The sequence below is a fragment of the Triplophysa rosa genome, linkage group LG1 (assembly GCF_024868665.1).
Source record: "Triplophysa rosa linkage group LG1, Trosa_1v2, whole genome shotgun sequence".
Lineage (NCBI taxonomy): Eukaryota > Metazoa > Chordata > Actinopteri > Cypriniformes > Nemacheilidae > Triplophysa > Triplophysa rosa.
In genome coordinates this window covers 37,307,754-37,335,696 of record NC_079890.1, presented here as the reverse complement: position 1 = coordinate 37,335,696, position 27,943 = coordinate 37,307,754, and the positions used below count along the sequence as shown (strand labels likewise).

The 27,943-nt window shown below is 41.1% G+C and overlaps 1 protein-coding gene and 1 long non-coding RNA gene across 5 annotated transcripts in view; one reads left to right on the top strand and one right to left on the bottom strand.

Annotated features, from left to right (window-relative positions):
* The window catches only part of cbfa2t3 (CBFA2/RUNX1 partner transcriptional co-repressor 3), a 55,517-nt gene that overhangs the window by 5,777 nt on the left and 21,797 nt on the right, over positions 1–27,943 (bottom strand). For 2 of the 4 annotated variants that reach the window (XM_057341172.1, XM_057341386.1), the window contains exons 2-10: positions 16,969–17,115; positions 14,239–14,480; positions 14,072–14,161; positions 10,088–10,269; positions 7,213–7,493; positions 6,676–6,761; positions 5,341–5,569; positions 4,593–4,661; positions 3,977–4,030 (exon numbers count right to left, since the gene is read on the bottom strand). In XM_057341172.1, coding sequence (XP_057197155.1) covers positions 3,977–4,030; positions 4,593–4,661; positions 5,341–5,569; positions 6,676–6,761; positions 7,213–7,493; positions 10,088–10,269; positions 14,072–14,161; positions 14,239–14,480; positions 16,969–17,115 — 1,380 coding nt within the window. Of the gene's footprint in view, positions 1–3,976; positions 4,031–4,592; positions 4,662–5,340; positions 5,570–6,675; positions 6,762–7,212; positions 7,494–10,087; positions 10,270–14,071; positions 14,162–14,238; positions 14,481–16,968; positions 17,116–27,703; positions 27,784–27,943 lie in introns of those variants that run through there. The other 2 variants (XM_057341321.1, XM_057341243.1) reach the window with 2 other exon arrangements.
* Positions 14,489–19,175, top strand: LOC130559637 (uncharacterized). Its single transcript, XR_008963603.1, has 3 exons — positions 14,489–14,877; positions 16,959–17,192; positions 18,070–19,175. It is a non-coding gene; the product is annotated as an uncharacterized LOC130559637 (long non-coding RNA).

Here is a 27,943-nt window from a genome sequence, read left to right as displayed (position 1 = left end):
ATAGAATCTAGTGAGCTGTCTGTCTAGACAGCATTTAAAGGCATGTGAAAGGATGAGAAGGATGTTCCAAACATTTGACAACATTGTTCTGCCATGTGTGCTTCAAAAGTCTTATTTTATATGATTCCAGTACAATTATCTACAGATATATTCACTTCTAGAGATAGTTCACCCAAAAATGAATGTGCTTCAAAAGTATTTAAATTTTTGGGTGAACTGTCCCTTTAAGAAGCAAAATGCTACAAGCTGTTGACATCGTGATTGCAGAGAAATCGAACATAATTTTGTGAAGTTAATGCTTGATATAAGAACAGTCTGTTTGCCAGTGGGGTTAAAAAATTATCTTGTTTTCCATCTTCTTGTTTTGTAACTTTTTTATTACACCACTGGCAAACGGGTTTTTCTTGTTTTAAAGGAGCAATGTGGGATTTTTAGGAGGATCTGTTGACAGAAATGCAATATAATATGCAAAACTATTTCTTCAGAGGTGTATAAAGACCTTACGTAATGAAGCGTTATGTTTGTATTACCTTAGAATGAGCTATTTCTATCTACATACAGAGCGGGCCTACATACATTGAATTCGCCGCCATGTTTTGTACAGCAGCCCTAAACGGACAAACAACTCTACAAAGCTTGTTTCCTCTCCCTCTACCCTGCGGTACGTGGTCCGGTTGTCCCTGACTTTACAAAGGGGTGAAAAAGGTCTACTAACTTACTCCTAACTGCTATCTTGCTGTCAGATCAAACGCCTTTAACAGCGTTGCTATAGGCAGGCTCAGAGATGACGTATTTTTGTATGCAAAACCCGGAAGCGAGTTAGCATTTTAGGACTTCCGGTTCCCTCGCTCGAAAGTCTATGGGTTTTTTGAATGGGTTTTTGGTAAATCGCCCGAAATAATGTCTGTGGTAAACAAAACCTCTAAGTATTTTCCCGTTTTATTCTATGACATAAAACACACCAGTTATAACCCGCTTGTGATTTTTTAAAAGCTTTATTTTGTCTTAAATACGGCGGTTGCTAACAAGTTGCTAAAAGCGACTACTTCTAACTTAAGTTAGACGTCATCGCGCATATAAAGCTCGCAAATAATGAAACATGGGCACAAATCTCTTAAGTCGTAGATGCGGATTCATTCACAGTGTAATTACTGACCAGGGAACACATTTTTAATAAAGTTTGAGAGAGTTGTCGGAGGCTTGGTGGTGGTGACGTTGATATCAAGCGACCTTAAGTGTAGTCTGTTTATAGCATCGTGTTAGCTTTTTACTTCTGCCGATTGTATTTCGGCTTCAAAAGTAACAAATGGGGTGTTGATTTGTAAAGATGATCTTTTTAGACAAAATGTGTAAACATCATAAACCTTTGTTAATCAAGGAGCTTATTTTTTGCGATCTTCCAAACGTCTATGGTCGAGGGAACCAGCGCGGCGCTTACTTCCGGGTTAGCCTACAAAAATACGTCACCTCTGATCCTCTCCATTTACTGTTAGCTAGCTCCGCCCTCAAACGTGCTGTGCAATGCAAGCATGAAACGCTTTGTTTTATCATAGCTTAGACCACGCAAATAATAAAGACTGAGAGATTGGTTGCAATTCTCAAACTCACCGCTAGTGGCCGCTATAAATCCCACTCTAGACCTTTAAGAGAAAACATCACTAAATTTTGTCAGATTTCTCTGAATGCAAGACACAAAAAAAACAATTTTGCTGAAAAAAAATCAAGTATCGTTGCATCATTGTATCGTCATGTTTTGTGTTGGAAAGTAAGACCTTGTATTAAAAGTATTAAAAATATTTAGTGTATTTATTTTTCATATAGTTTTCATTACATGTTTCTCATTACAAGTTATCAGCATAACAATTTGTGTGAAACGTTGAATTGAAAAATGACCATGAATTTGTGAATATCTCCTTTTGTATTGCATAGATCACCCAAAAATGAAAATTCTGTCATCATTTACTGTCGCCACGACATACTTTCTTCCGCAGAACACAAAAGAAGATGTTTTGAAGACTGTTGTTAACCAGCCCCCATTCACTTGCATTGCTTTTGTGTCCATACAATAGAAGTGAATGGGGTCCAGTGCAAAATATCTTCTTTTGTGTTCTGTGGAAGAAAGCAAGTCCTAAAGGTTTGAAATGACACGAGGGTGAGTAAATGATGACAGAATTTTCATTTTTGGGTGAACTGTACCTTTAACAGCATGCACTTTTGTTAGCATCCCATTGGACCTTTTTGTAACACGCGCGTGCTGTTAACTTGCCACTAAGCTCCAGGACAGTCAAATCAAATTATTGATGTTATAAACGGCGAGTCAAGTCTCTCATCCGTTTCGTTTCCTATGTAGAGCTGTTAAACCGGTCACTTTAGAGATTGTATTTCAGTAGATGTCACTATGTAGGCAGCAGACAGCGTGGTAGTTTGACAGCTTTTAGAATAGAGCTACTGTGTTATGCGGTGCAAGATTTCACAATCTGTCAGGAAGTTATGAGTTCTGTGGATGCATGTCTCTTGCTGCAGGGGGTAGATACACACACGCGTTCAGACTGCACATTTTTCATATGTCTTGGCTCTACACTCTTTGCCCCATAGTGTGTTTACTCTAGACAGTTGGTTGTGAGCAGCCCGGTCATAAATATCTGTCATAACTCACCCTCCTTTCAATTCTCCACGGAGTTCTGCCTCGGGCTACTGACTGTGTGTGTGCATGTGTGTTTTCAAATCTACATCACTACTGTCTCAGCTGGAAAGCTAGTTAGTATTCAGTTTGTTCTCTCCGCACCTCCCACACACAAACACACACACTTCTCGTTTTTACATCCCGTATCTGCTTCATTCTACACCGCTTCTCTTTTCGCTTCATCATTTTGGTTCTGGTGTGTTTTTCTCAGTATTCTTGAAAACATTAGACTGCTTCAACGGAGCACGCACCACTAAAATTAGTTTGCAAATTTAATTAATTTTTATCAAGGAGACTCGGGAGCAGATGCTGCAGCAATTGGCACGTAATGGAAAGCACGGGGCGGCGATATTAGCGTTTTAATCCCACCGGGATGCTTTAGAATTCAGGAGTTGTTTTTTTCAAAGATGTTTCTGGCTTTAACACAGCAATGAGTGACATTTAAAAAAAATACAGTACGATAACAATTTATTTATTTTGCTTTATCCGTCATCGTTATTTATTGTTATCGCTGTGGTGAGACATCTTTGAAACAAAATGCAAAAAATAAATTGTTAGCGAATAAATATTTAATAAATAAATTGTTATCGGACTGTATTTTTTAAAATGTCATATCCAATAACAATTTATTTTGCATCATCTGTCATAATTCATTTATTTATCTGATAACAATTTATTTATTTTGCTTTATCCGTCCTAAATATTTATTCGGTAACAATTAATTTTTTGCACTTTTTTCAAAGATGTCTCACCACAGCAAGGAGCGACATTAAAATGATATAACGGTTCGATAAGGATTTACTTTCACTGTTAGTATCGCCGATGTACATCTCATGAAAAAAACCCGCAATAATACCATATATTCTGTATATTTAATCTTTTTTTGTATTTATTTTTTCCTTGCTTTCCTTGTGTCGCTACTCTCTTGGCTAAAATAAATGAAACATAAAGCTCGCAAAAATGCGAAATTGTGAAAAGTGCTAAAGAAATAAATCTGAATTGAGTTGAAAAAAATCGAAATAAGCACAGATGAGATATAATATATATGCTTTTAAAAACTGTTTCTCCTAAACACCATTAAGAATAAATGGAGTGCCAGTAAACGTTTAACTCTCATGTTTTGCAGGTGAAAGAGGAATGAGAAAAAGGATAAGACCTTAGAAAATTATCCTCAAATTTATCTGGAGTTTCAGAACAGATCCATACTAAGGTATGAAAAATATAAAATCTCTTTAAATTCTCGGTTGTGTCTCAAAGAGGTGATTTGGGTGTAATCGGGGCGCTGTTACTCACCCTGCTTGTTTTGCAGTTGCTTCAGTGCAGGCGTGAGCTGGATACTCGTGGCACCTGCACGAAAAACAATTGCAGTTAAAAATGCTTTTTGTTCACAGTGAAAATGCAACAATGTGTCGTAGACAACAGCAGTTTTCTTCGGCCATCATGAATGCCAAACGCCATATTGATTTTACTAAACAGCAATGTTACTGGTGGTAGTGCCCTTTAACCCTTTGGGCACGTGACAACACCTGTGCTCGGGATGACCCCATCAGTATTGTGTGTGACCTACAAAAGACATCCGGGCTTACATACACCCCCCTCTTTTTTATCTCTCAAACACTGCTTTTAAATGTCGTTCACACCCGTCTGTCTCTCCGCGCAGGGTCGTGTTTATCGTCCCTACCTGCGCTGCGCTGCTGTTGACTGCTGCAGTTACCGCATTCTCACTGCAGCTTTGACTGCAGTTGTCTTTCATGGCAGATGGGATCGCTTAACACTAATGCCATTCAACGGCCTCTCTCGCCTTGCGTAACTATGGCTGCTCGGCCCTGCAGGCCAGTGGACATATGTCTGTCTGTATGTGTTTGTTTGTGTCTGTGTGTGTGGAGGACAGTAGACCGAATGCACTTACCCGCCTTCCTCCAGATCTCCTCAGGCAGGTAGCCTGAAGCCGGCCGGTGTAGGAAATCTCTGTGGATATCTGTGGAAAGCATTACAAAAGAGGAGACATTGTTATACATGGTGACGTCGCAGTATATAGGTTTTGATATTAATAACCGTGATTATCGATATTTTGTCAATGTTACAAATACAACCACGACAAATGTTAATATTGTCAATAATTTAGCAGCAATATTTGTTTGACACTCCGACATACTGTAGATGGTGGTTTTACATTTGCCACAATGGAAAAAAAGAGAACACAAACTAAACTAAAATTGAAGACACATTTGACTGATAGCATTGTGTTGTTTACAAAGCAACAAACGACGTTTTTTTTCATTCTTGAAACGTGTTTTTTTTTGTTGTCGTGATATTGCGACAGACCAGCGTTTTTGTATACACCCTCAAACGTAAACAACAACACAACGATAAAATTCTATCCAAAAATCTTTAGCTACCAGTGCCGTGAAACACCAAAAAGTGATAATATGAAATATGAATCGATTCGTTACGTCAGCGAGAATGAATCGTTCACTTAAAAGTCGTTCAAGAACACTCATTCGCCAACATTTAATCAACGCTTTTCTCCAAAGCGACTTTTATTAGCACTTTTGGCGGCGCATAAAGGCCATTTTTTTCCTAATAGCACCATGCTGACTGTGTGTGGCATGCCGCGTGGCGAGCATCTGCGCCGGCGTCTGCAGCGGTGCATGTACCTAGCGGCTGCGTGTCGCTGCTGTTAGGAGTGTTGGAGGAGGAAGAGTTGTGGTGGGGAGGAAGAGGAGGAGGCCGCTGGGCGGAGCTCCCACCTTTTTTCATATCCTCCACGTCGCTATAGCGACGGATCCAGTGGTTCATCTCCTCGCGGTCAGCCTCCTGGCAGCGTCGCAGCACGGTGAGAGAACGCCGCGTCTTCTCCACCATGTCCATGATGCAGTTCAACAGCTACAGAAAGAAAAACAAAGAGGTTGGAAACTGTTTAAGATGTAATAGCATCCTAGCTACTCCACATGTGACCAGGCCACAACAGATGCTTAGACGTGTGTGTGTGTGTGTTAGTGAGGTTTTGCTTGCATTATGGATAGAGGTTGACATATTGATGTGTAATGAAAATAATACATTATGGTTTACGCAAGACTATGCTTTGGGAGTTGAAAATAAACTTATTGCTCTTTTGAAACAGTAGACTGGAAAATGTAATGATGGAAGTACCAGTGATGGTTTGCCTTCTCTTCCTATAGACTCTCTCTTGCTCCTCCCTCCTCAATAACCCTATCCCTGTGATGTCATTCCTCTCTGTGTGAGTATGTTGTTGGCTGTATTTATTTCAGTTTTGGACAGGCTCCAGCAGAAAGCCACAGACCGCAGCGCTCGTCTCAGATGCCGACTGCAGTGGGAACTTCCTTCTCTGGCTTCCTCACTCCAGCTGTGGCTTCTTTATTCAATGTGTGTTTGAGGGTGTGTGTGCGTGCGCCATGGAGGTAAACGTCTTACTGAAATCCAAAAAGGAAGATGATGGGTTTTACATGGTTTCGTGGTGGTCACTAACTGGTCTAGATAAGGGGGATCTGGTTTTGACCTGGTTGACCATCAACATTAGCTAGGTTTTCAACTCTCTTAAAGGGACAGTTCACCCAAAAACGGAAATTCTGTCATGAATTGCTCCTTCTCTAGTTATTCCAAACCTGTGTACATTTCTTTGTTCTGTTAAACACAAAGAAAGATATTTTGAAGAATGAACTGACATTTCTGGGACATCGTAGGAAACATTCAAATGGTAGTCAAAGAGAACTTTTTTCTTTCCTAAATTCCTTAAAATATCTTCTTTTGTGTTCAACAGAACAAAAAAAACAACAATTATTTTCCCTACTATGGTAGTCAGTGATGCCCCAGAAATGTCAGTTGCATTGTGACATTTTTCTAAATATCTTTATTTGTGTTCAACCAGACACAGACATTTTTAAAGCTGAGTGAATGACATCGTAACTTTAATGGTGGGGTGAACTGTCTCTTTAAATGTATGAAACAATGAAGCTTCTAGACAAACATACGTTATCGAGATGCTTCCATTCCTCGGCCCACTCGCGGTCCGTAAGCCGATGGTCGATCACTTCCTCTTGACGTGTTCCGTGCACCGCTTCAACACAAACACGGTGACATGTTAGCACATGACGCGAAAGCCGTGTAATTGTGCAGTTTGACGTTGTACTGCTGTTATTGCACGTGTAGCCGGACACATGACTTAAATCAATGAAATCAAAACGATAAAATGCTGTCAAATGTTTTTTTTGTGCTTGTTTTCCAGTAATGCTTTTCTATTCCTAGTTCACCTTCAAACGAAAATTTTGTTTCCACGTTTCGCATCCCACATAAGAAGATAACCCGATGGCATTTTAATATAAAATGACATGTTTGTGATCAACTAAAGAAAGTCTCATATCCGGAATGCCATTTTGGTACTTGAGACTCGAGAAGCTAAATTATATAAAAGTGTCTAACAAAATGTAGGAAGTTTTATGCTTAAGACATCCTTTGAAAAGAAAAAAGCCTATTCATTATAAACGAGGTCATTTCTAGCTTCATCGTACCTGTCTGTCTGTGGCGGTCCCGAGCGTCCCTGTGCTCGGCGTGTCTGTAAGCGTCTCTGTAGTGGTGCGCCAGGGCCATGTCCTCCAGCCGGTAATGCTGCGGGGCCGGAGGGTTGGGATGCGGCAGGCCGTTGGGTGGGTGCGATGACAGGCCGTTGGGTGGGGGGTGAGCCGGCAGGCCGCTGCTGGGGCTGAAGCGTTGACTGGGGCTCACCGTGCACGGCCGTTTGGCCAGATGTTCCACATGCAGGCCGTCTCTGTCACCTGCGCCGTCTTTGGTCCTGGTAGAGAAGTGTAAAGGCACTTAAGAAGGCCATTCGCGATTTCGCATGCTTGCAGTCTAATCCATCCCACCCGCTGCTCTCTCTCTTTCTCTGAGCTCATGTGTCCAAATGTTGAGGCCAGCTGTGAGCCATATGTGGACTCTGGCCCTTCCTATACCAAGAAACTGGAGTTAAACCTCAACCTCTTAATCTTTCCCGTTCCTTCTTTTTCTCTCCTCTGAGCTGCTGTACGGCGAGAGCTGCTCCCTTTGGCAGATGTTCAGTGACATTGGCGTTTCGGAGCCATCTGGCCGGCCCGCGCCGCAGTGTTGATAATAATCTGTTTAGCCGAGATATTCAGGTCGAAAGCGTCTCTCTCTCCCATACGCGAGCGTAAAATAAACGCGCGTGGCAGCTTAGCCTGTTTTCCAGCGCTTGAGATTCGACCGTGCGCGTTCAGCACCCCATCGTGACCCCCCTGAAAACTTTCAGCCCGTAGTGGCGTCTCTTTGGTCAGATATCCCACAAATCAGAGCAACAGCTGGTTCTCCCGTCGCGATACGGTAAGCCTCGGAGATGGAGGTGTATGGATTATAGTAAGAGATTGCCCATTGCTCTACCCCCACCCACCCACTCTCTGTCTTTCTCTCTTTAGCTATTCGTCTATCCCCCCCCCGGATCAGGTCAAGCAGGGGTTCAACAACATCACCATCTGGACACATCTGTGACATATGGGAAGCTACAGTGCTACTAACATGATGCAGTGTGGGTGAGAACATAGAAGATAAACAAATAAAGAGAAATTGGAATGTTTGTGCTTCAATATTTCGGATATTAGGTTCACACAGTCGTATTTAATACAGTTATACGTAATTATATTCAATGGAGACATACAGTATGTGTATATTTCTAATTCAGCTATTCCTTCAAGACATATTATAAAGCATACATGGAAACATATGGAGGTGATATGGTCTATTTGGATGAAACCCATTTGAAGCTGCAATTCGTACGTTTTTCTGGTTCGAAAATAAACTTAAATAAGCTGAGAAAGTACATAAAACATTGACGTTTAAACTCGTCATCTACCCCGATTTACACTGGTAACTTTACAATAATCATTTCGGGCACGATTTTCTAGGTCAGTTCGACATCATTTGAACGCGCACATAAAGGTAGGCGTGTAAAGTAATATACGATCTTATGTTACAGAGATGGAAAAAGAGTGGCAAACGTTATGGATTGCAGCTTAATATAATGTTGTGATCATTCTGATAAAACTTTCTTGTGTCTGCAAATGATTTTTACATTAGTCACTGTCGACGCGTTGAAAAAATGAGCTTTTAATGAGATTTTAATTAGTTTTTATACTTGTTTTTTAGTTAAAATATCTCTTTGTTCATGATGTTCATTCGAGGAGTAACACCAAAGAAAACCTAGAACTTGTTTTCAGAGATTGTTTTCGTGAACGTACGTTTTGTGGCATTGCACTGGCAGATCTCAGTTGTTTTCAGTGTGACAGTTAAAAAAATCTGTCGAAGCAAAAATGTTTTAAATGTAAAACAAAGAAACATAATGTCGCTGATGGGTGGAAACCTTGTATGTCCAAAATCGCTACTTTTCATCAAATAGAAAAAAAACGATACTTTTAAAATAACAAAACACTGTTGACAAAGTCCAAGCAAGCAAGTGTCGGAAATACGTTTAAAGGAGCGATCTAGAGATTTTAGCGGCATCTGGTGGTGAGGTTACGAATTGCAACCAACGGCTCACTCCGCCTCTCCCTTACGAAGCGCTACGGTGGCTGACACAGAACTAAGATGTTGTCGCATGTTCGCTTCTTTACCGAAGGAGATAACGTAATTACGAAACGCGCTCTGTAGAGCAGTTTGTCCGTTTAGGGCTCCTGTAGAAACAACATGGCGTATTCCACGTAAGGGGACCCGCGGTGTATGTAGATAGAAATAGCTCATTCTGAGGTAATAAAAATATAACGCTTCATTAAGATCTTTATACACCTCTGAACACATAGTTATGTATATTATATTGCATGTCTGTCAATAGATCCTCCAAAAAAACTACACACTTGACCTTTAAATAAAATACCTTTAAACTGAAATATGGTGATACAAGTTTTCCGCCCGTCAGTGACATTACACTAAACATGTAGAAATATTCAGTGTTGCTTCATGAGTACGGAAAGTACTTTTTTTTATTGTTTCACTATTATTTCGAAATCATTAAAGAGGCTTGACTCCAGTTATGAGCTGTTCTAGAATCAGTAATGTATCTGCGCTGCCATTTCATTTGAGGAGGACAGACGCTTGTTTTTGTGTAACGTTTAGACCATCTCATTCTGTTTTCCCTTCACAGACAGCCGGCACCACCTGGCACACCTTCCCCTCCTCACAGTCCCCCTCTGTGTGGTCTAACCCCCCACTCATTACATTTAAGCGTGTGTGAATTTCAAAGCCAAACAGAAGAAAGTATTGCCCAGGGCAAGGTTGTGTTGACATTTACCGCAGCCGTCTGCATTTTTGCTCTTTGCTTGACTTTGTAGATATTTATGAGCGAATGTGTATATATATTACGAAAACGCGGAAGTCGCGTACCTGTCCGGCGTGCGTCTCTTGCCGTGCTCGTTGAGTTCCAGCATGATCTCGGAGGAGTCCAGGGGCGAGCTGGCGTTGGCGTCCAGCAGGAGCTGTTCGTGCTGGGCCAGATACTGCGCTGGGGTCTGCTTGGCCATCCGGGCGCAGTGAAGAAGCTCTCTCTGCAGGAGGGGCAGGTTAGCCTGAAAGAGAGAGCGAGAGAGACCATTGAGATCTTCAATTGCATGACTTTTGATCGCAGAACCTGAGCTCAGTTTGAGACATTACTGAGATCTTTTCTGGAACTCTAATGACGGAGACATTTGTGAGATTTCTGACACTTTTCCCCTGGAGAAATATCCGAGACTTAAGCAAACGTTTCCATTTGCCCTCCGTTTAATCTCTTTGATGTCTAGGAGAAATAACTGAAATATTAAAGGGATAGTTCACCCAAAAATGAAAACTTCTGTCATCATTTACTCACCTTCGAGTTGTTCCAAATCGGTATAAATGTCTTTCTTCTGATGAACACAGAGAAAGATATTCGGAAGAATGCTTGTAGCCAAAACAGATCTCAACACCCATTGACTCCCATAGTGGGAAAAATCACTTTATCGTTTTTTTGTCTGTTGAACACAAAAGAAGATATTTTGAAGAATGTAGGTTCTGGGCCACTTTTGACTACCGGTGTATTTTTTCCTACTATGGGAGTCAATGGGGTCCAAGAACTGTCACGAGCATTCGTCCAAATATCTTTCTCCGTGTTCATCAGAACAAAGCGATTTATACAGATTTGGAACAACTCGAAGGTGAGTAAACGATGACAGAATCTTCATTTTCAGGTGAAGTATCCCTTTAAAGAGATCTGTGGTTTTTCTTTCTCATGCATAGTTTGGTGTGCGGTCGAAGCTGGTTGCCCAAAAAAGTATGCTATATGCTAAAAATATACTAAAAATAGTCCGTCTCTGGCATTCAAAACACAAGATACACTGGCGACCGACTCTTCGTGTTTGCTTTCAGCAGGTTTAAGAGGATGAGATTGAGCAGACACATTCTCCGGCCCACCGTGTTCATATGAACCGTCTCTCGCTCTCTTTTTCTCTCTGGCTGTCAGTTTAACGCTCCGCAGCTGGCTGGTGATACAGATGTGAAGTATCAACACTCCGCAGGCCTCTGACAGCAGCCCGTGAGCAATGTGCTGGGTGCCGTGTGCCCCGGCGCTCTGCTTTCAATAAAACACTCACACCATGAGATAGATGCAGTTATGGGTAGTCTGTATCTCACTAACACACACACACGCTTTCCATACCAAACATTTGCTTGTCCTGTTCATGAGTCTGCGGATATATCTCTCTCTCTATACCATCCAATGCATATACAGTATGTTAGCGTTTTGTCTTAGCTTTGTTTAAGAACTCCCATGTTTCATAGCGCTGCTGCTTGTTTTTGGCTCCTCTGCTACTAGAACATTCTTTGATCATCCTACGCTGACTAAAAGAGTAAACTTGTACTCTCTTTCATTTACCTTATTGCAGTACTAAAGCACTTTGTGTGAACCGGGTTGTTTTATTGCCAGGATGCAGACTCGCCTTTTTATATACAGTAAGCGTCAGAAATGGGCACTCGTTTTCTGCTCAGTCCGGTACCACAAAGGACAATACATGCGTTAAATAAAGTCTTTGTTTTTTTGGTGATATTTAAAGTCAGATCATTACATTTAAAAGCAGTTCTTTATCTTCCTAGTCACGAGTCTTTGTGTACATGTGTGTTTATGTTGAGGTGGAATCTCGATCAACATTGTTTACAGACGGTTTCATCGGACACACGCGCCTGGCCCGAAATTAACTTCCGGTCTGTGTTTGGTTATAATACAACAAATTATTTTATATTTATATTAATTTTTATTTTAAATAATACATTTTTTATATAAATATTTTATAATTAATTTTTTAAAATATTTTCTTGTTTATTAATTGTATGAAATTACATTAAAACTACTCAACAGTTATTGATTCTTTGCGGAGGTCCACAGGAGGTTGTGTTTGGGCCACATAATGTTTGTTTATGTCGTTGCCACTGAAACCATCTATAGGTAGTTTCAAATCTTTTACAATAAAATATTCAGTAGACCAAATGATTTCTGAAGTATGCATAAGCTTTGTTATCTTTTCCAGGTTTCTCTGTTTGGAGGGAATGTCGGCATGAACAGATCGATGTTCATGCATCTATGGAAGGAGATAGTCGTGATAATGCGGTTTTTCATGTTTCATCTTGCAATGTTTCATCTACAGAAAATTCTAAATAAATCATTACAAATGAATATTTTTTTTGCGACGAAATGTATCTGTGAATCCATTTTTTTTGCTGTGTGTGTTTGTGTCATAGAGAAAGAGGGATAACACGCAGACAACAGAAGCAGCTTACAGCGCCCACTCCAACATCTGCCAGGAAATCTTCTCTGGCCCACAGCACTCTGGGTAAACACCGTCGTGCCAGTTTTAATGAATCGCAAACGATGGCCATATGGAGCACAAGATCAGTGCAGAGCCGGTGGGTGGGACTTCATTGACTGGACTTATACACTCATATACAGACGTATTATTATTATTACGTGTTAAAAGCGTGTTGATGCGTTTAGGGAAACACAGAGAGTGTGCTGACGCTGGCCAACCTCCAGCTCCGTCCTCTCTGTTTGTCTCTTTGCTTGTCGGTCTCAAAGCCCCCCCATCTCTTCCCATATGGTGCGCCATAAGGAAGAGCTCCTCGTACGCATACTGCGAGACTTTAAGAACTCTAGCGCAGTGCTCTCAGACGGCACGCCCACGAATCCTTCACATGACATCTAAAGCGTACTGCAGACAAAAATGACGAGAGCTTTCTCAAAAAGCAAACTTCAGCTGGATTAGATGGCTGAGAGTCAAGGTGCAGCGTTTTAAAATCAGTCCGGAGACAAAGTCATGTTTGTGTGTGCTACAAAGGGAAATGTTAAGAAAGAACAAGCGCTAATTTTAAACGTTTTATATATTTAAACTACATATACAGTACACTTTTGGATTTGGCAGACACCTTTATCCAAAGCACTCAATTCCTCATCAGTACTTGTGTTCGCTGGGAATCGAACCCAAAACCTGTGTCAACGCTTTACCAACTGAGCAACACCGACATGAAAAAAATGCTGCATATTTACCACGCATGTGACCGTTTCGGCTGTATCACGGTAATTGCTAGGGCTTTGATCTTGAACTTCGGTGTTATCGTGATATTGACCGTTTAAAGTAAACCACAAATAAACAATGATTTGTATTGAATTAAATGCTGATTTACCGCTGAATGTGCAAAGCAGACTTGCGTTTCTGCGTTCTGTTGTCAATAGCAAACAATGCAAATAATATTATATTATACATTATTTTATATTATACCATGTTATTGAACACTGGCACAAGTCTAGTATTTACTATAGTAAATTGTAGTAAATCTTGTAGTATAGTTTAAAATACACTAAGGTATAGTATCAAGGAATTTTACTATGGTTTACTATAGTAAATGCTAATGTATATTACAGTATTTACTATGTGGACAGAAATGCAAGGAAGAACTCGGTCAGGTTCAGGAATATTTGAATTTTTTTATTGTGAATTCCAATTAATATCAATCAAACAGCAATTGGTTTGTTTTGATTTAAGCCATAATACCTAAGACAAAAAAATACAGCTAACTAACACATTAAAACATCATAAAAAACATGATTTTTGAAGATGTTTAAAAACGGAGTTATGTCATATTTTGAACTAAACTCTTCATTTGTTTGTTTATTTTTGTTTGCATCAAGTTAATACGAATTCTTGATCAAGCCTAATAATAACTGAATAGATTGTAATAACTGATTTAAGATCATTTCCCAAAATGCATACTTCAGACAAAATGATATGCACTAGCAAAGCTGACCTCATATTCAGAGTTGAAAGATGGAGAGGATCTGTATGAATTGTGTGTGTGCGTTCTTACCTTTAGGAATGGAATGACAAAGGGCCGGAGGGGAAAGTTGGTGGCCTCCTGAAGCTTGGAGTGAAACTCTTCGATGGTTAAAGTCGAGTTCTGCAAGGACACAGCGTGTGATTGAACAATCCAAGTAGAGCGACACGGATAAAAGCAAACAGCTAACATGCACTCACCACCAGCCCCAGCACCAGACTCCGGACGCGCTCCCCGATCTCGGGCGAGATGTCGTTGCCGAACTGCTGCAGCGTGGTGAGAAACCGCTTGAGCTTACAGAGCTGTCGGGCTCCGCACGCGGGGGGCAGCTGCTGGGTGGGCAGGGAGGCGGTGGAGGAGGTGGCCGGCCCGTTGCTGAAGCCGTTGGGCGTGGAGGGAGCTCCGTTGAGCGCCGTCGGAGAGTGACTGCTCCCATTCAACACTGTGGAAAGAGGGCCACTGTTTGCGTTAGCACTGTTTATGTCGCTCCTAACTTTGCTCTTGTTTTTCTCCACGTCGCCCCTGGGAAACGTCCTCCAGGAAGCTGCATCGCTGCACGGAGAGGGCACATGCATTCCGAGGACCGCCAGAGAACACACGGACACGACGGAAACACCGGGACTGTAACGCAGAGCGCTGGTCTCCACTCGTCTCATTCTCTTCTGAGCGAACCCACTGTCGGACCATCAGCTACCCTTCTCTCTCTCGCTCTCTCACTATCTCTCTCCATGACATACACCATTGCTCGCTCACTCACTAAGATACAACTATAAGAGGAACGTGTTAAAGAGGTCCCAAAAATAGCCCACCGGCCCGGGTTACTTTTATTCCGACAGCAGGTGTGTGTCTAAATCGGGCCGCGCACATGTCCACCAGCTGAAAGTACAATTTTGCAGCTTTCACAGGCCAGGCCGCCCCACCCACACCATCCATTCCTTCATCTTTCTCATAACGGTCGCCCTGCGTTGCGTGTGCCCAAAAAGCCCTGACTACCACAGATAAACAAATACTAGATCCTACTTACGGCCCATAATCCTCTGGGGCATCGGGAGGTCAGCTGTGTTTGTGCGAGGCTTCACGTTGCAGAACACCGAGTCTTTCGTTTCTTTCTTGTCCCTTTTTATCTCGCCATTCCAGGCACAGGGACACATGTGGGTTTACCATGTGACTCCCGCACTTGTGCTCTGGTTTTAGAGTGGCAAGCGGGCTACGCTGCGACCCGCGCAACAGGTGAAACAACAAGGCCCATCATTGCTATATAGGGTAGTGAGAGCTGCCAAGCCCCGACGCTGCCCGCGAATCCCCCCGCAGGAGGTAAACAAATCTCTCGCTGTGTATCCGGAGCGCGCGCACACTCAGACAATGGCTTGAACCGACAAACACTCTCCAACGCACTTGATCGCGTTACAAGGGCATTCTGTGCTATACGAACGCTATAAGTGACAGCGACTGTTGTTGATTTAATAAAGAGGCTTGTTTAAATCGTGTAAATATGCAGGTCAGAAACATATTCTATGCAACTAGGCCAATGCATTGCAAGCAAGTGGTGCACTTGTGCACACAAAACTCAATATTTAAAGGGATAATGCACCCAAAAATGGAAATTTGGTCATCATTTACTCATTTCATGTCATTCCAAACCTGTATGACTTTCTTTCTTGTGCAGAACAGAAAAGAAGATATTTTGAAGAATGTTGGTACCCAAACAAGCAGTGCTGTACAACGATTAATTGAAGTTTGTGTTTACATGTCTGTGCGCTGTGCATATCATTTTGTATTTTATTATAGTTTTGATTTTAGTTTTATTCATATTTTAAATTAGCTTTTCTTTTTAGCTTTTATGTTAATTTAGTTAAAGTTTTAGCAATTTAGGTATATGCTTTTGTCATTTTACAATTTATTTGTTTCTTTTTTATGTTGCTATATAAGATCAATACATTTTTATTTTAGTTTTTGTTTATTATTATAATTTTAGCGCTTTAAACGTATTTCAGTTTATCTTCGAGGTAAATTAAGTTTTTTCTTTTAGTTAAAATTTTTCCAAACGTTTTTAGGTCAACACTGTATTTCATTTGATTTCACTGAACAGAAACGTTTTCAAACACGTGCATATATATTTAAGAAAAATAAATAATGAATACATGTTTAGGCTATATACTATAATTTAACCCCTGAACATGCACAGGGCCCATGGGAAGGGCGTTTTTTTAGCACGTCTGCATTTTTCATTACCTTTGTTTTACATTGATATTCAATCAACTATAAAAACTCTGCATCATTTGAAAGCTAAACCACTCAACATTCACGTTCTGAACTTGTTTTTGCAATCAATACTACGTGCGCTTATAAAGGGTTTAAATTATCTATGAATATTAATACAGTATATACATGCAAATATTTCCTAAATATATAGATGTATGTGGACGTGTATGTGTTTATAAATACAAAATGAATATGCACAGTGCACAGACACACATTATATTTACACAAAGGTTTATTCTGGAAGCGATTCATCGCAATTAATCGTTGAACAGCCCTACGAACAAGATGAAACCCCAAACCCACTTCAAATGCATGGGCGCAAAATCTCAAAATATCTTCTTTTGTGTTCTACACAACTCCATGAGCGTCAATAAACGGACTGCAAACTACGTTTTTTGATTGTCTTTCAGCTTTTGCTGACTCAACATGAAAGAAGTTTAAAGTATGCTAATGTACATTATAGAGAATGCGTCTCATTATGCACATGTTGGTACGTCATGATTCAAGCGTGCGTCGCTAGAAATATTTGCGATCATGCAACTGCATAGAGTGTGTTTACACGGAGCTGTTGTCATGAACATGTTGTCACGTCACAGCTGTATTGTCTCCGGGTGTTATGAATGCTGTAAGTTCACTCTCATGTGTGTGTTTTTATCAGGTGCACTTACTTGTTGTGGGCGTGAAGGATGCGGTGCGATTGCCTGCCTGGCTGACAGCAGGGGGTGGAGGTGGCATTGTGGGCGGAGTCGACCTGGGCTGGGTTTTGACATCAGCAGGTGAATCGGGCATCGTTTCAGCCTTCCGTGCAGGGCTACCTGACAACATCAAACCGGACATTAAACAACCTGTGTGTGATATCTTCTTTTGTGTACAACTTTGGAATGACATGAGGGTAAGTAAATGATGAAACGATCCATTTAAAGCTAAATGTCGTGTCTTGTGATGGTGAACCGCACGAGCATCCGTGTGAACCCAAACATGTTCGACGCATATGTTGTGTCTTGTTCACGGCGCGTGACATTCTTTCCCAGCAGTTCCCCTTTAGCGAAGCGTTCAGACAGACTTATAAAGTTTCATAGCAGTAAATCTGCGCAGTCTTCGCCGATAGAGATAAAGTGTGGCTTTGGCACACCGAGGTAGAGGGTAAATGTCACTGCTGTTGAAAACATCCAGTCACACCTGTTCTCCCACTCAGCTGCTACTGACGGGACCCCCCCACCCATCAGCGCCCTCCAACCCTCTCGCCCGCTCTCCGCCTGCTGTCCGCTCATGGACGGACGTTTGACAGCCGGCGACATGTGCAGCTGGATCTGCTGCTGTCTATCACGGGCCCAGACACTTCAACAGGGCAGCGCTAACACGGACACCCTCCGCCTCGCTACGGGACCAAACATGGCAAGCCTGTTTTCTCTCTCGTCGGCCTGGACTGCGATAGTCATGTGGTAGCGAGTCTTGTCCAGACAACCTTCAGTGTCAAAGCAAAGCTTTAAAGTGTGATTTGCTCACACAGTGGCGCACAGACCTCCCAAACACTACCACCGTCTCAGCCCCGTACGTCCTACAGAAAGTCCTGCCCCAAATTCACGCTATTGGTCGAGCCAGAATTTGACGGAGTTTTGTGTTTTGAACGTTGTCAACAATGCCTTGCTTTTAGTTTATAGTTATAATTTAGTGTAAGAATTGTATTAGTGTATGTAATATAAAGTTATATATGCTACATATGTAGGTATGTTTCACAGCTTATTAAATGTCGATATCTTGTTTTGCAGGAGCAGACGGTCCTGAGGTTACAACACAACATCATCGCTGACAGCTCACATTTGCTGAGATCGTCTGGCTCGTGTCTTCAAGGAAAACATTTAAGATGCCACGAAACTTTATTCCAGCGAGTCCTGACAACATAATGAGAGATCAAGTAAATGTGTATAAAACATGTATTTTTATTATTTTCCGTCTTTTTTTGTGCAGTAATCTCCTTAAATCCTTTCATAGAAATGTAAATATGTTTCTTGCAACAACCATTTCGTAATCATTTGGCATACGCTTTTGTCCAAAGTGATTTACAGTGCAATTTACATAGGTACTGTTTTATAATATGTGCTCCTTGGAGATTAGATGTGTGCAGGATAAAGCATCCCATAAGTGAAAAATCTCTCATAGACATCAATGAGATTCAGTGGAGTGCAAATAGAAACTTTTGCTTAAGTCTCATGTCTATTTTTTTGTTGTTGTTGTTGAGAAAAAGAGTCTCCATTGACGTTTCAGAAGAGACCTCAACAATGTGTCAAACTGAGCTCAGATTTGTCAAGGCAAAAAATAAGCTCCGTGATTAACAAATGTTCATGATGTTTACACGTTACGTCTATCAAGATAATCTTTACAAATCAACACCACATTTGTTACTTTTGAAGCCGAAATACAATCGGCAGAAGTAAAAAGCTAACACGATGCTATAAACAGACTACACTTAAGGTCGCTCGATATCAACGTCACCACCACCAAGCCTCCGACAACTCTTTCGAACTTTATTAAAAATGTGTTCCCTGGTCAGTAATTACTCTGTGAATGAATCCCCATCAATGATTTTAAACATTTGTGCCCATGTTGCATTATTTGTGAGCTTTATATGCACGATGACGTAACGTCCCCGCCAAAGGAAGTAGTCGCTTTTAGCAACTTGTTAGCAACCGCCATTTTAAAGACACAATAAAGGTTTAAAAAATCACAAGCGTGTTATAACTGGTGTGTTTTATGTCATAGAATAAAAGGTGAATATATTTAGAGGTTTTGTTAGCTACAGACTTTAATTCAGGCGATTTACCAAAAACCCATAGACTTTGGGCCGATGGAACCGGAAGTCCTAAAATTCTAACTCGCTCCCGGGGTTTACATATACAAAAATACGTCATCTCTGAGGTACTCCATTACAGTCTCATTTGTTTGTGTTTTTAAACATCTGAGACATAAGTCAGTACTTTGAAACACAACTGAAGCTCCTTCAAATCTCCTGAGCACAGTATTACTATGGTACATATGCATTTGTTCTTAACCTACATGCTTGTCGTGTATGTGTATGTATGTATGTATGTATGTATGTGTGTGTGTACAGAAGCATGTGTTGAGCAGCGGCTCTCTGACAGGCGCCTCTTGTCTCTGCTGTCGCTTTCTGTAGATCAGTTGCCTGCATGTCTCTCCACTGTCACCTTCAGTCAGATAGACCTCCCGAAACACCCGGACCGTGTGCGGTGCCACCAGCCCAGGCCATGTTCGGATAAAGCCCCCGCCCGGCCGAGATGTCATGTGCAAAAATAACTAAACGTACAGGGTCACAGCCAAACTACTAACAGCCAGATAATTGGTTCTCGACCTCAGAGGGGTGACAGCTGCAGAGGGTGACAGGGTACGGGAACGATCGGCGGGTTAGGGGCCGCTTGGGCACGGGGTCCTGACAAGGGGGAGGTGTTGTATAGCGTCTCCTTATAAGATGCGAAAAGTAGCTTTTCTGCTTTTAATGAAAGCCGAAAATCTGCCTGAAGCAAGAAAATGTGAACATCTGATTTTTGTGCAGCATTCGTGTCATGGCGGAATAAATACGAGATTAACAACCGTAAAGTTGACAATGTCACGGTTATTAGTAAGAAAATCTTGAAGCTAGCTTGGACTTTTCTTAGATGTAAAAAAAAGGCAAAAATGACACACCTAATGTGCATCTTTTGCTCTTCTTGTTGTTGTTATTGCTCTAATAAAACGTTCTGCCTTTTTCCAGGAGAAATATCAACTTGTCTATGAACAAGTGAGCAGTTGCATAACATCCCTTAAATTAAGAAAATTAGCTTTGCTCACAAAAGTCAACGCAGATTAAAATGACACAACAATGAGTGCGTTTACATGCACAAAATAAACGGATATCCATCAAAGAATATCCATCAAAGAAACCTGTTTTCACGCGTTAACATGCATAGTAATAAAACTGCGTTTACATGGAAGTTTGAGACTTGCCGGGTTTCTCGCGTGCAGTGACGTCACTGTCGATAGTCTGTTTAGTAATTAAAAATACAGCGGGAACGGTCAGAAGCTGTATTTTTATGTCTATTCTCATTTCCGCAGTACCTGCATATGCAGCAATAGTTTTTCATTTTGACGTTTCTACATCAACTGCATGATTGGAGAGCGGACTTTTATACGTTATTTTACTATTACTTCTGTTTGGGACTTTTAGACATGCGCACATAAACAAAACTGAGAGAAAACCGGTAAATGCGTCTACATGCAGCACGAAATCGCAGTAATGGGCAAAAAACTACCTCTGCCGAGCGGGTTTTGCTTGCGTCGTTTATGAGCTTTCCCCGACAAAATAAAACCCTGTTACGTGTTTACATGACCTTACTTGTTATCAGCTTATTAAGCATAACCGGAGAAAAACTGTGCATGTAAACGCACTCAGTGTGTAAATGAGGATCTTGAATATTGAATGCTTTGAAATGCAAACATTTGGAACGAAATTTCTTCCAATGTCAATATAAGGTTAATTACGATAAGTGCATCATTTAAAAGACTTTGTGAACATTGTTATAATGTAACAATAAAGATCAAATGTGAAAAGAGTGAAAATTCTTTACAGATCAACTGTTTGGTGCCCTTTGAGCAATAAACATAACAAGGTATTAAGACTAACGCCACACAGACTAAAATAGGCCTGGCCTGCTGTGTGGGGTTCACACCGCGCCGCTCCGTGCATTGCTGTCTCTGTCAATGCCAAATGTAGACAGGTAGAAAGAGATCTCGCTGTCCATCTGTCACTCACTTCAGCAGCTTGTAGACACACGGGGACCATTAAAAACAAAGACCAGCTCTCACATAGACGCACGTCACTTAAAACTACACTTCAACGTTCTGTACACGTTCGTAAACTTTGAGGCGATCTGAAAGTGTAGTCCTAAAGGTCGAGCAGAATTGACTTTTTGACCCAAAATACTGTTTAGAAGTGTACACAAAGTTCACTTTAACACAGCGAACAATATATGATCTAATAATGTTTCGCCAACGTTCGCATTAAGTCTTAAAAACGTTATTTCTGAATATTTTAAACATTCCGTTAACAATAGCGATGTTTAGCAGTGACATATAATGTTCATGAAATGCTCTTTTAACGTTACGGCAAGAACTTTTTTGATAACTTTGAGAAATCGCTAGCCAACCTTCTAAAAAACGTTACCTGGGAAGTAAATGAAGTAAATGAAACGTGCTCGAAGGCATTATTTGGCTGTTTCTCAGTTCCGAGAACGCAAAGAACGGACTTGTGTTCTTGTGGTCTTGCCTCGAAAGAACGAACTTGGATGGACGCGGCGCAATGACTTCTGGGACTTCAAGGGGTCCCGTACGCGCGCAAGGCTGCATTCGATGTACACATCCGGGTACTTTCATGCGTTCTCTGTTCTTGTGTTCTTGAGTATTGGAACGGACTTTGGTGGATATTGATGACGTAGAGCGAGAACACAAGACCGCTGAAGAACGCATATTGAGAAACGGCCTTTGTTTGCAAAACTGTCAGAACTGTCACACACTTTCTGAACTTAAAGGGATGGTTCTCACAAAAATGAAAATTCTGTCACTATCTAGTTGTTCCAAACCTTTATTTGGAAGGTAAAGTTGTGGCCCAACAACTTTGCCCCTAGGGGCAGTTGTGGCCTAATGGTTAGAGAGTTGGACTCGTGTCCAGAAGGTTGCCGGTTCGATTCCCAGGGCCGGCGGGTAACAACTGAGGTGCCCTTGAGCAAGGCACCTTACCCCTACTTGCTCCCCGGGCGCTGCAGTGATAGCTGCCCACTGCTCCGGGGGTACGTGTGTTCACTACTCTCTGGATGGGTTAAATGCAGAGGTCACATTTCGTTGCCTTAAACATGTGCAATGACAATAAAATTGAATCTAAATCTAAAAAATCTTTATACATTTCTTTGTTTGGTTGAACACAAGAGAAAGACATTTGAACAAATGCTTGTAACCAAACAAATCTTGGACCCCATCGACTACCATAGTAGGAAAAACGACAATGGTAGTCAAAAGTGCCCCAGAACTGTTTTCTTTCCTACATTCTTCAAAATATCTTCTTTTGTGTTCAACCGGAATTTTTTTTCCTACTATGGTAGTCAATGGTGGCCAAGAACTGATTGCTTACAAGCATTCTTCCAACTATCTTTCTCTGTGCTTATCGAACCAAAGAAATTTATACAGATTTAGAACAACTCGAAGGTGAGTAAATGATGAAAGACTTTTTATTTTTGGGTGAACTGTCTTTTTAATCTTGCACGTTATCAGCGGATAGCGACGATCCCAAAATAGTCACGCCTCTTTTACTGCTATTTTTAACAACAAGTTAAATTAGTCCCATATTTTGCTCTGAAGTTTATTCACTTCAGACAGTTAGCTTTGCTTTTTACCAAACTCGTAAATGGAAAGTTGGAAAATCACGACGAAGTAACAATGTCCCGTCTCTAAGTAAAAATGTAAAAATAAATAAAAGCCATTTCTCTCAGGACCGCTGCTTTTAAACGTCCTGACAGAAAAACAGGCCATAATCAGTACTTTTAATTTGCTCTTTAGGGAACGTCTTTCTCTCTTTCGTGCATTCTCAGGGGATTTGGGGAGTTGCCATGACCCGACCGAGCTGGAAAAGAGACCACATGAGCCGGAGAAAGACAAGTCTGTTCCGCCGCGCCTGTATCCACCATGAGATTACAGATATCTGATTAATCTGACTGGCTAAAGGATGGACACACACACACAGCAATGGATTTCACTTTTAATACATTGGAAAGTCCACGTATAAGCCCTAGTGTGGCCATCTGTGCTCCCATACGGACAGGAGACTTGCGTTTAAGTACAGAGAGAGCGAGAGAAAAATCTGAGAAAATCATCGCTAACGTCACCTCAGATCATCCATCCTCCTCACAACCCGTGTAAATTTGTAACAAACCGTCTCATTTGATTCTTCAAAACAGCATTGATTAGAAACTGAACTGGCGTGAAATTGATTCCATTCAATGCAAATTTATCAATGAATTTGCATTTATAGCTCTGTGCTCGTCTTGTATGTCTCATTTGTATTACCCCCAAGGAGTTTTAAGAGAAACATCTGAGACGAACGTGATCTCGAACACAACAACTCCATTGAGTCTCCGGAGCTATGAAAGACCCACCGCTGAGCAATAAATGTTCATTTCTGTGAACGGGTGTTTGATATCATATCTGTATCAGCGAGAGGAGGCGTGCTGAGAGATCAATAAAGCAGATAGATGATGAGACCTCCTGCAGATGTTCGACGCTGCGTCTCTGTAATGATGGGAGAGCGGTCTGTCTCGCTTCCACAGCGCGCACCACGTCTGGAAGAAAAGGCACGCTCAACCTAACCTGGCCCATCTGCTGTCGAGTGCTATAATCAGACTGTGAGAATCAGAATGTGCACCGTAGAAACGCTCCCGTTTGTAATTCCACGGCGTTTTGGGGGAGCGTGTGTGAAGATCAGACAGTTGCTTTCAGTAAAAGATCCAAACACACAATACATCTTATAATGACAAGCCCAGAGTCCTGCTTGCTGTAAATTAACACAGATTGTGTGTCGGTTGTGAGACGAAATACTGTATGTGTGTCTCTGTGTTTGGAGGTGTGTTTATGAGATGTGTGTGTCTGTGTGCATTCGTGAGGTGTGTGTGTGTGTGTGTGTGTGTGTGTGTGTGTGTGTGTGTCTGTGTGTTTGTGAAATACGTGTGTCTCTGTGTTTGGAGGTGTGTGTTGTGAGATGTGTCTGTCTGTGTGAGATGTGTTTGTGTATGTTTATGTATGTGTCTGTGTGCATTTGCAATGTGTGTGTGTTTGTGAGATGTGTGTGTTGGAGATTGCGTGTATGTGCACGTGTGTGTGTTTGTGAGATGTGTGTGTCTCTGTGTTTGGAGGTGTGTGTGTGTGCATTTGTGAGATGTATGTGTGTGTGTGTGTGTGTGTGTGTTGTGAGATGTGTGTGTGAGATGAAATATTGTATGTGTGCCTCTGTGTTAGGAGGTGTGTTTATGAGATAAGTGTGTCTGTGTGTTTTTGAAATATGCGTGTCTCTGTGTTTGGAGGTGTTTGTGCATTTGTGAGATGTGTGTATGTGTGTTGTGTCTGTCTGTGTGAGATGTGTTTGTGTATGTTTATGTATGTGTCTGTGTGCATTTGCAATGTGTGTGTGTTTGTGAGATGTGTGTGTTGGAGATTGCGTGTATGTGCACGTGTGTGTGTTTGTGAGATGTGTGTGTCTCTGTGTTTGGAGGTGTGTGTGTGTGCATTTGTGAGATGTATGTGTGTGTGTGTGTGTGTGTGTGTTGTGAGATGTGTGTGTGAGATGAAATATTGTATGTGTGCCTCTGTGTTAGGAGGTGTGTTTATGAGATAAGTGTGTCTGTGTGTTTTTGAAATATGTGTGTCTCTGTGTTTGGAGGTGTTTGTGCATTTGTGAGATGTGTGTATGTGTGTTGTGTCTGTCTGTGTGAGATGTGTTCGCGTATGTTTATGTATGTGTCTGTGTGCATTTGCGACGTGTGTGCGTGTGCGTGCGTGTGTGTGCGTGTGTGTGTGTTTGTGTGTGTGTTGGAGATTGTGTGTTTCTGTGTTTGTAAGATGTGTGTGTATGTGCATTTGTGTCTGTGAAATGTTTGTGAGGTGTGTGTGTGTGCGCGCGTGTGTGTGAAAGAGAGAGAGATGTGCATTTGTGAGATGTGTGTGTGTGTGTGTCTGCACATTTGTGTGTATTTGTTTGTCTCAGTGTTTTTGAGATATCAAGGAGATGTGTGCATTTGTGAGATGCGTGTCTGTCTGTGTTTATAATGTGTGTGTGTGTGTGTTAACTCAGCTAGAACCTTCCTCATGAGACATCCTCAAGGTAAAATGATTCATAAATAAATCAACATCTCTTTGTATTTTCTATTGACATACAAAGGCATTTAGTCATCATAACAAGTTTTTTATAAAAACAACTTTGGGTTATTTCCTACTTTTGTCAGCTAAATAAACGTGTGTGAAGGTTTTGCTGGCTAATAATGTTTCATGGTTATTATTCAACATTACTGATTTACATTCATTTTTACAGGTACAGTACTTTTCTAGCTCTCTCTCTCTCTCACACACACATCACATGGCTTCATTTCACTGTCCCCGCATCAGCTCCCCCTCCCTCCCCTGTAATTCCCCCAGTCTCTAGGAATGCTGTTGTTTTTAATTTCTCCCAGCTGCTCTGGCTCTGTGCCGACCGCCTGCCTCCCCACATCTGCTCCCCATCAGGCCGCTGTGAGTCCACACAAACACAGGCCTCTCATCAAAACAGCAAGATTACAGCCCTCGACCCCTGGACGGCACTTCTGAACCCGTCCCGACGCTATCCCTTTGCTCATCATCGGCCAGTGACCCACGGCAAAAAAATCACCAAGAAGAAACGGACATCACCACGATGTCCTCAGATTTGAGCGGACAACATCGCAAGACGTATTTGAGTCTGTCATCAACCCATGAAGTCTTGTAGCATCCTTGCATGTCAGTATAAGTAATGTTTGATTGTATCTGAGAACTGCGTAGCAAGAGCGTTTTAAAACATCCTAGACATGAACCTGATGTGAAGGCTCTAATATACAGTACATAACTGTGGCCAAATTCATTTCGGAAATCCCAGAATGCACAGCAATGAGTGTAGTAAAAATGAAAAATCTAGTTGAAAGAAAAGTTGGTTCTTTAATATTTTGTAATAAATAAATAATTCAGTATTTAAAAAAATAACTATTTATTATGATTATATGATATTTTATAATATTTATATTATTTGTATTGTATATATTTGTTATATATATTACTCAAATCAGTCATTTATAATGTCCAATTTCGGTTAAGACGCTTCCTCCGAAGGGAGCTGCCTATCTAGGTAGTAGACAACAAGTCATCTGATGTGAAAGCTCTCTAGTTGAAAGAAAAGTTGGTTCTTTAATATTTTTAAATAAATCAATAATTCAATATTAAGCAAAAATACCTATTTATTATGATTATATAATATTTTATAATATTTGTATTGTATATATTTGTTATATATATTACTCAAATCAGTCATTTATAATGTATGATTTTGGTTAAGATGCTTCCTTCGTAGGGAGCTGCCTATCTAGGTAGTAGACAGCAAGTCACATGATATGAAGGCTCTAACATACATACCTGTGGCCAAAATCATTGCGGAAATCCCAGAATGCACTGCAATGAGTGTAGTAAAAATGAAAAATCTAGTTGAAAGAAAAGTTGGTTCTTTAATATTTTTTAATAAATAAATAATTCAGTATTAAAAAAAACTATTTATTATGATTATATAATATTTTATCATATTTATATTTTATATTATTTGTATCGTATATATTTCTTATATATATTTCTCAAATCAGTCATTTATAATGTATGACTTTGGTTAAGATGCTTCCTTCGAAGGGAGCTGCCTATCTAGGTAGTAGACAGAAAGTCATCTCACCAGGGTTTGGTACAGATCTACAAACCTGTCTAAATCTGATTGGCCAGTTTATCTCACTTATTTTCAACTCATTGACTTACAATACGGCACAACACACACACATACGAACACTATGACGCCAAGCCTGCATGTCAGCTGAGCAAATACGTTTTGAGAAAACAAACATTCGGATAGCAATAAATGGCTATTTAAATACAGGCTGAACGGCTGGACCCTTGAGACCCCATACACGTACAGTCGCCGCATGTATGTTTGCGTGGGAAAGTATGCTGGGGGTCAGGGAATAATATTGCATGTTAAACCGCAGTACAGTAACAGAACGTGTTAAACAGCGTAAAGACGTTTTCTCTCGTCACAGCGCCAGAGAGTTTCCCTCATCTCCATCTGGTTATGGGAAGCCGACGTACGTCTCTGTGAGTTTCAGTCTGATATGCTTATCGGGACACTTTATGAATATAAAATCACAGATCCTTTTATATGTTGTTCCTGGCTCGATGTCCTTGTGTTGGTCTGGTACAACATTCAAAGAAATTAATTTAACGAAAAGGTAATCTCTACAGTTTCATTTTTTTCTCAAAACCTGTATTTGACTTTTTGTGGAACACAAAGGAAGATATTTTGAGAAATGTCTCAGTGGTTTTGTGTTCATACCATGGAAGTCAATGGGGTTCAGTGTTAAAATATCTTCTTTTGTGTTTTGCAGAAGAAAGAAAGTCAAACAGGTTTGGAATGACATGAGGGTGAATAAATGACAAAACTGTCATTTTTGGGTGAACTGTCTCTTTAAGAACCTGCACCACAAGCTACCAGTTTTTTTAAGCATTCTCACTTTTTCTCTTTTCTGCAAATATTGTTGTTATTGATATAATTACACTGCAGTCCTGATGCCATCTCTACCCCGCAGCGACGACGTCATCGGCGGTCAGAGTTCTGGAAAGCCCGACGCTTCCCCAGAAGGCGAGCGAGATAAAACTTCCTCTTCATATTTCTCCCGATGGCCGCTAATAAAATCCAGATGTTGCTAAGCCGCTCCATGCACCCTCCCTCCCGTTCTCCCTCAGCCGCCCGGCCCGGGCCATTCCTAAATAAAGGAAAGTATTTGTGACATTCAG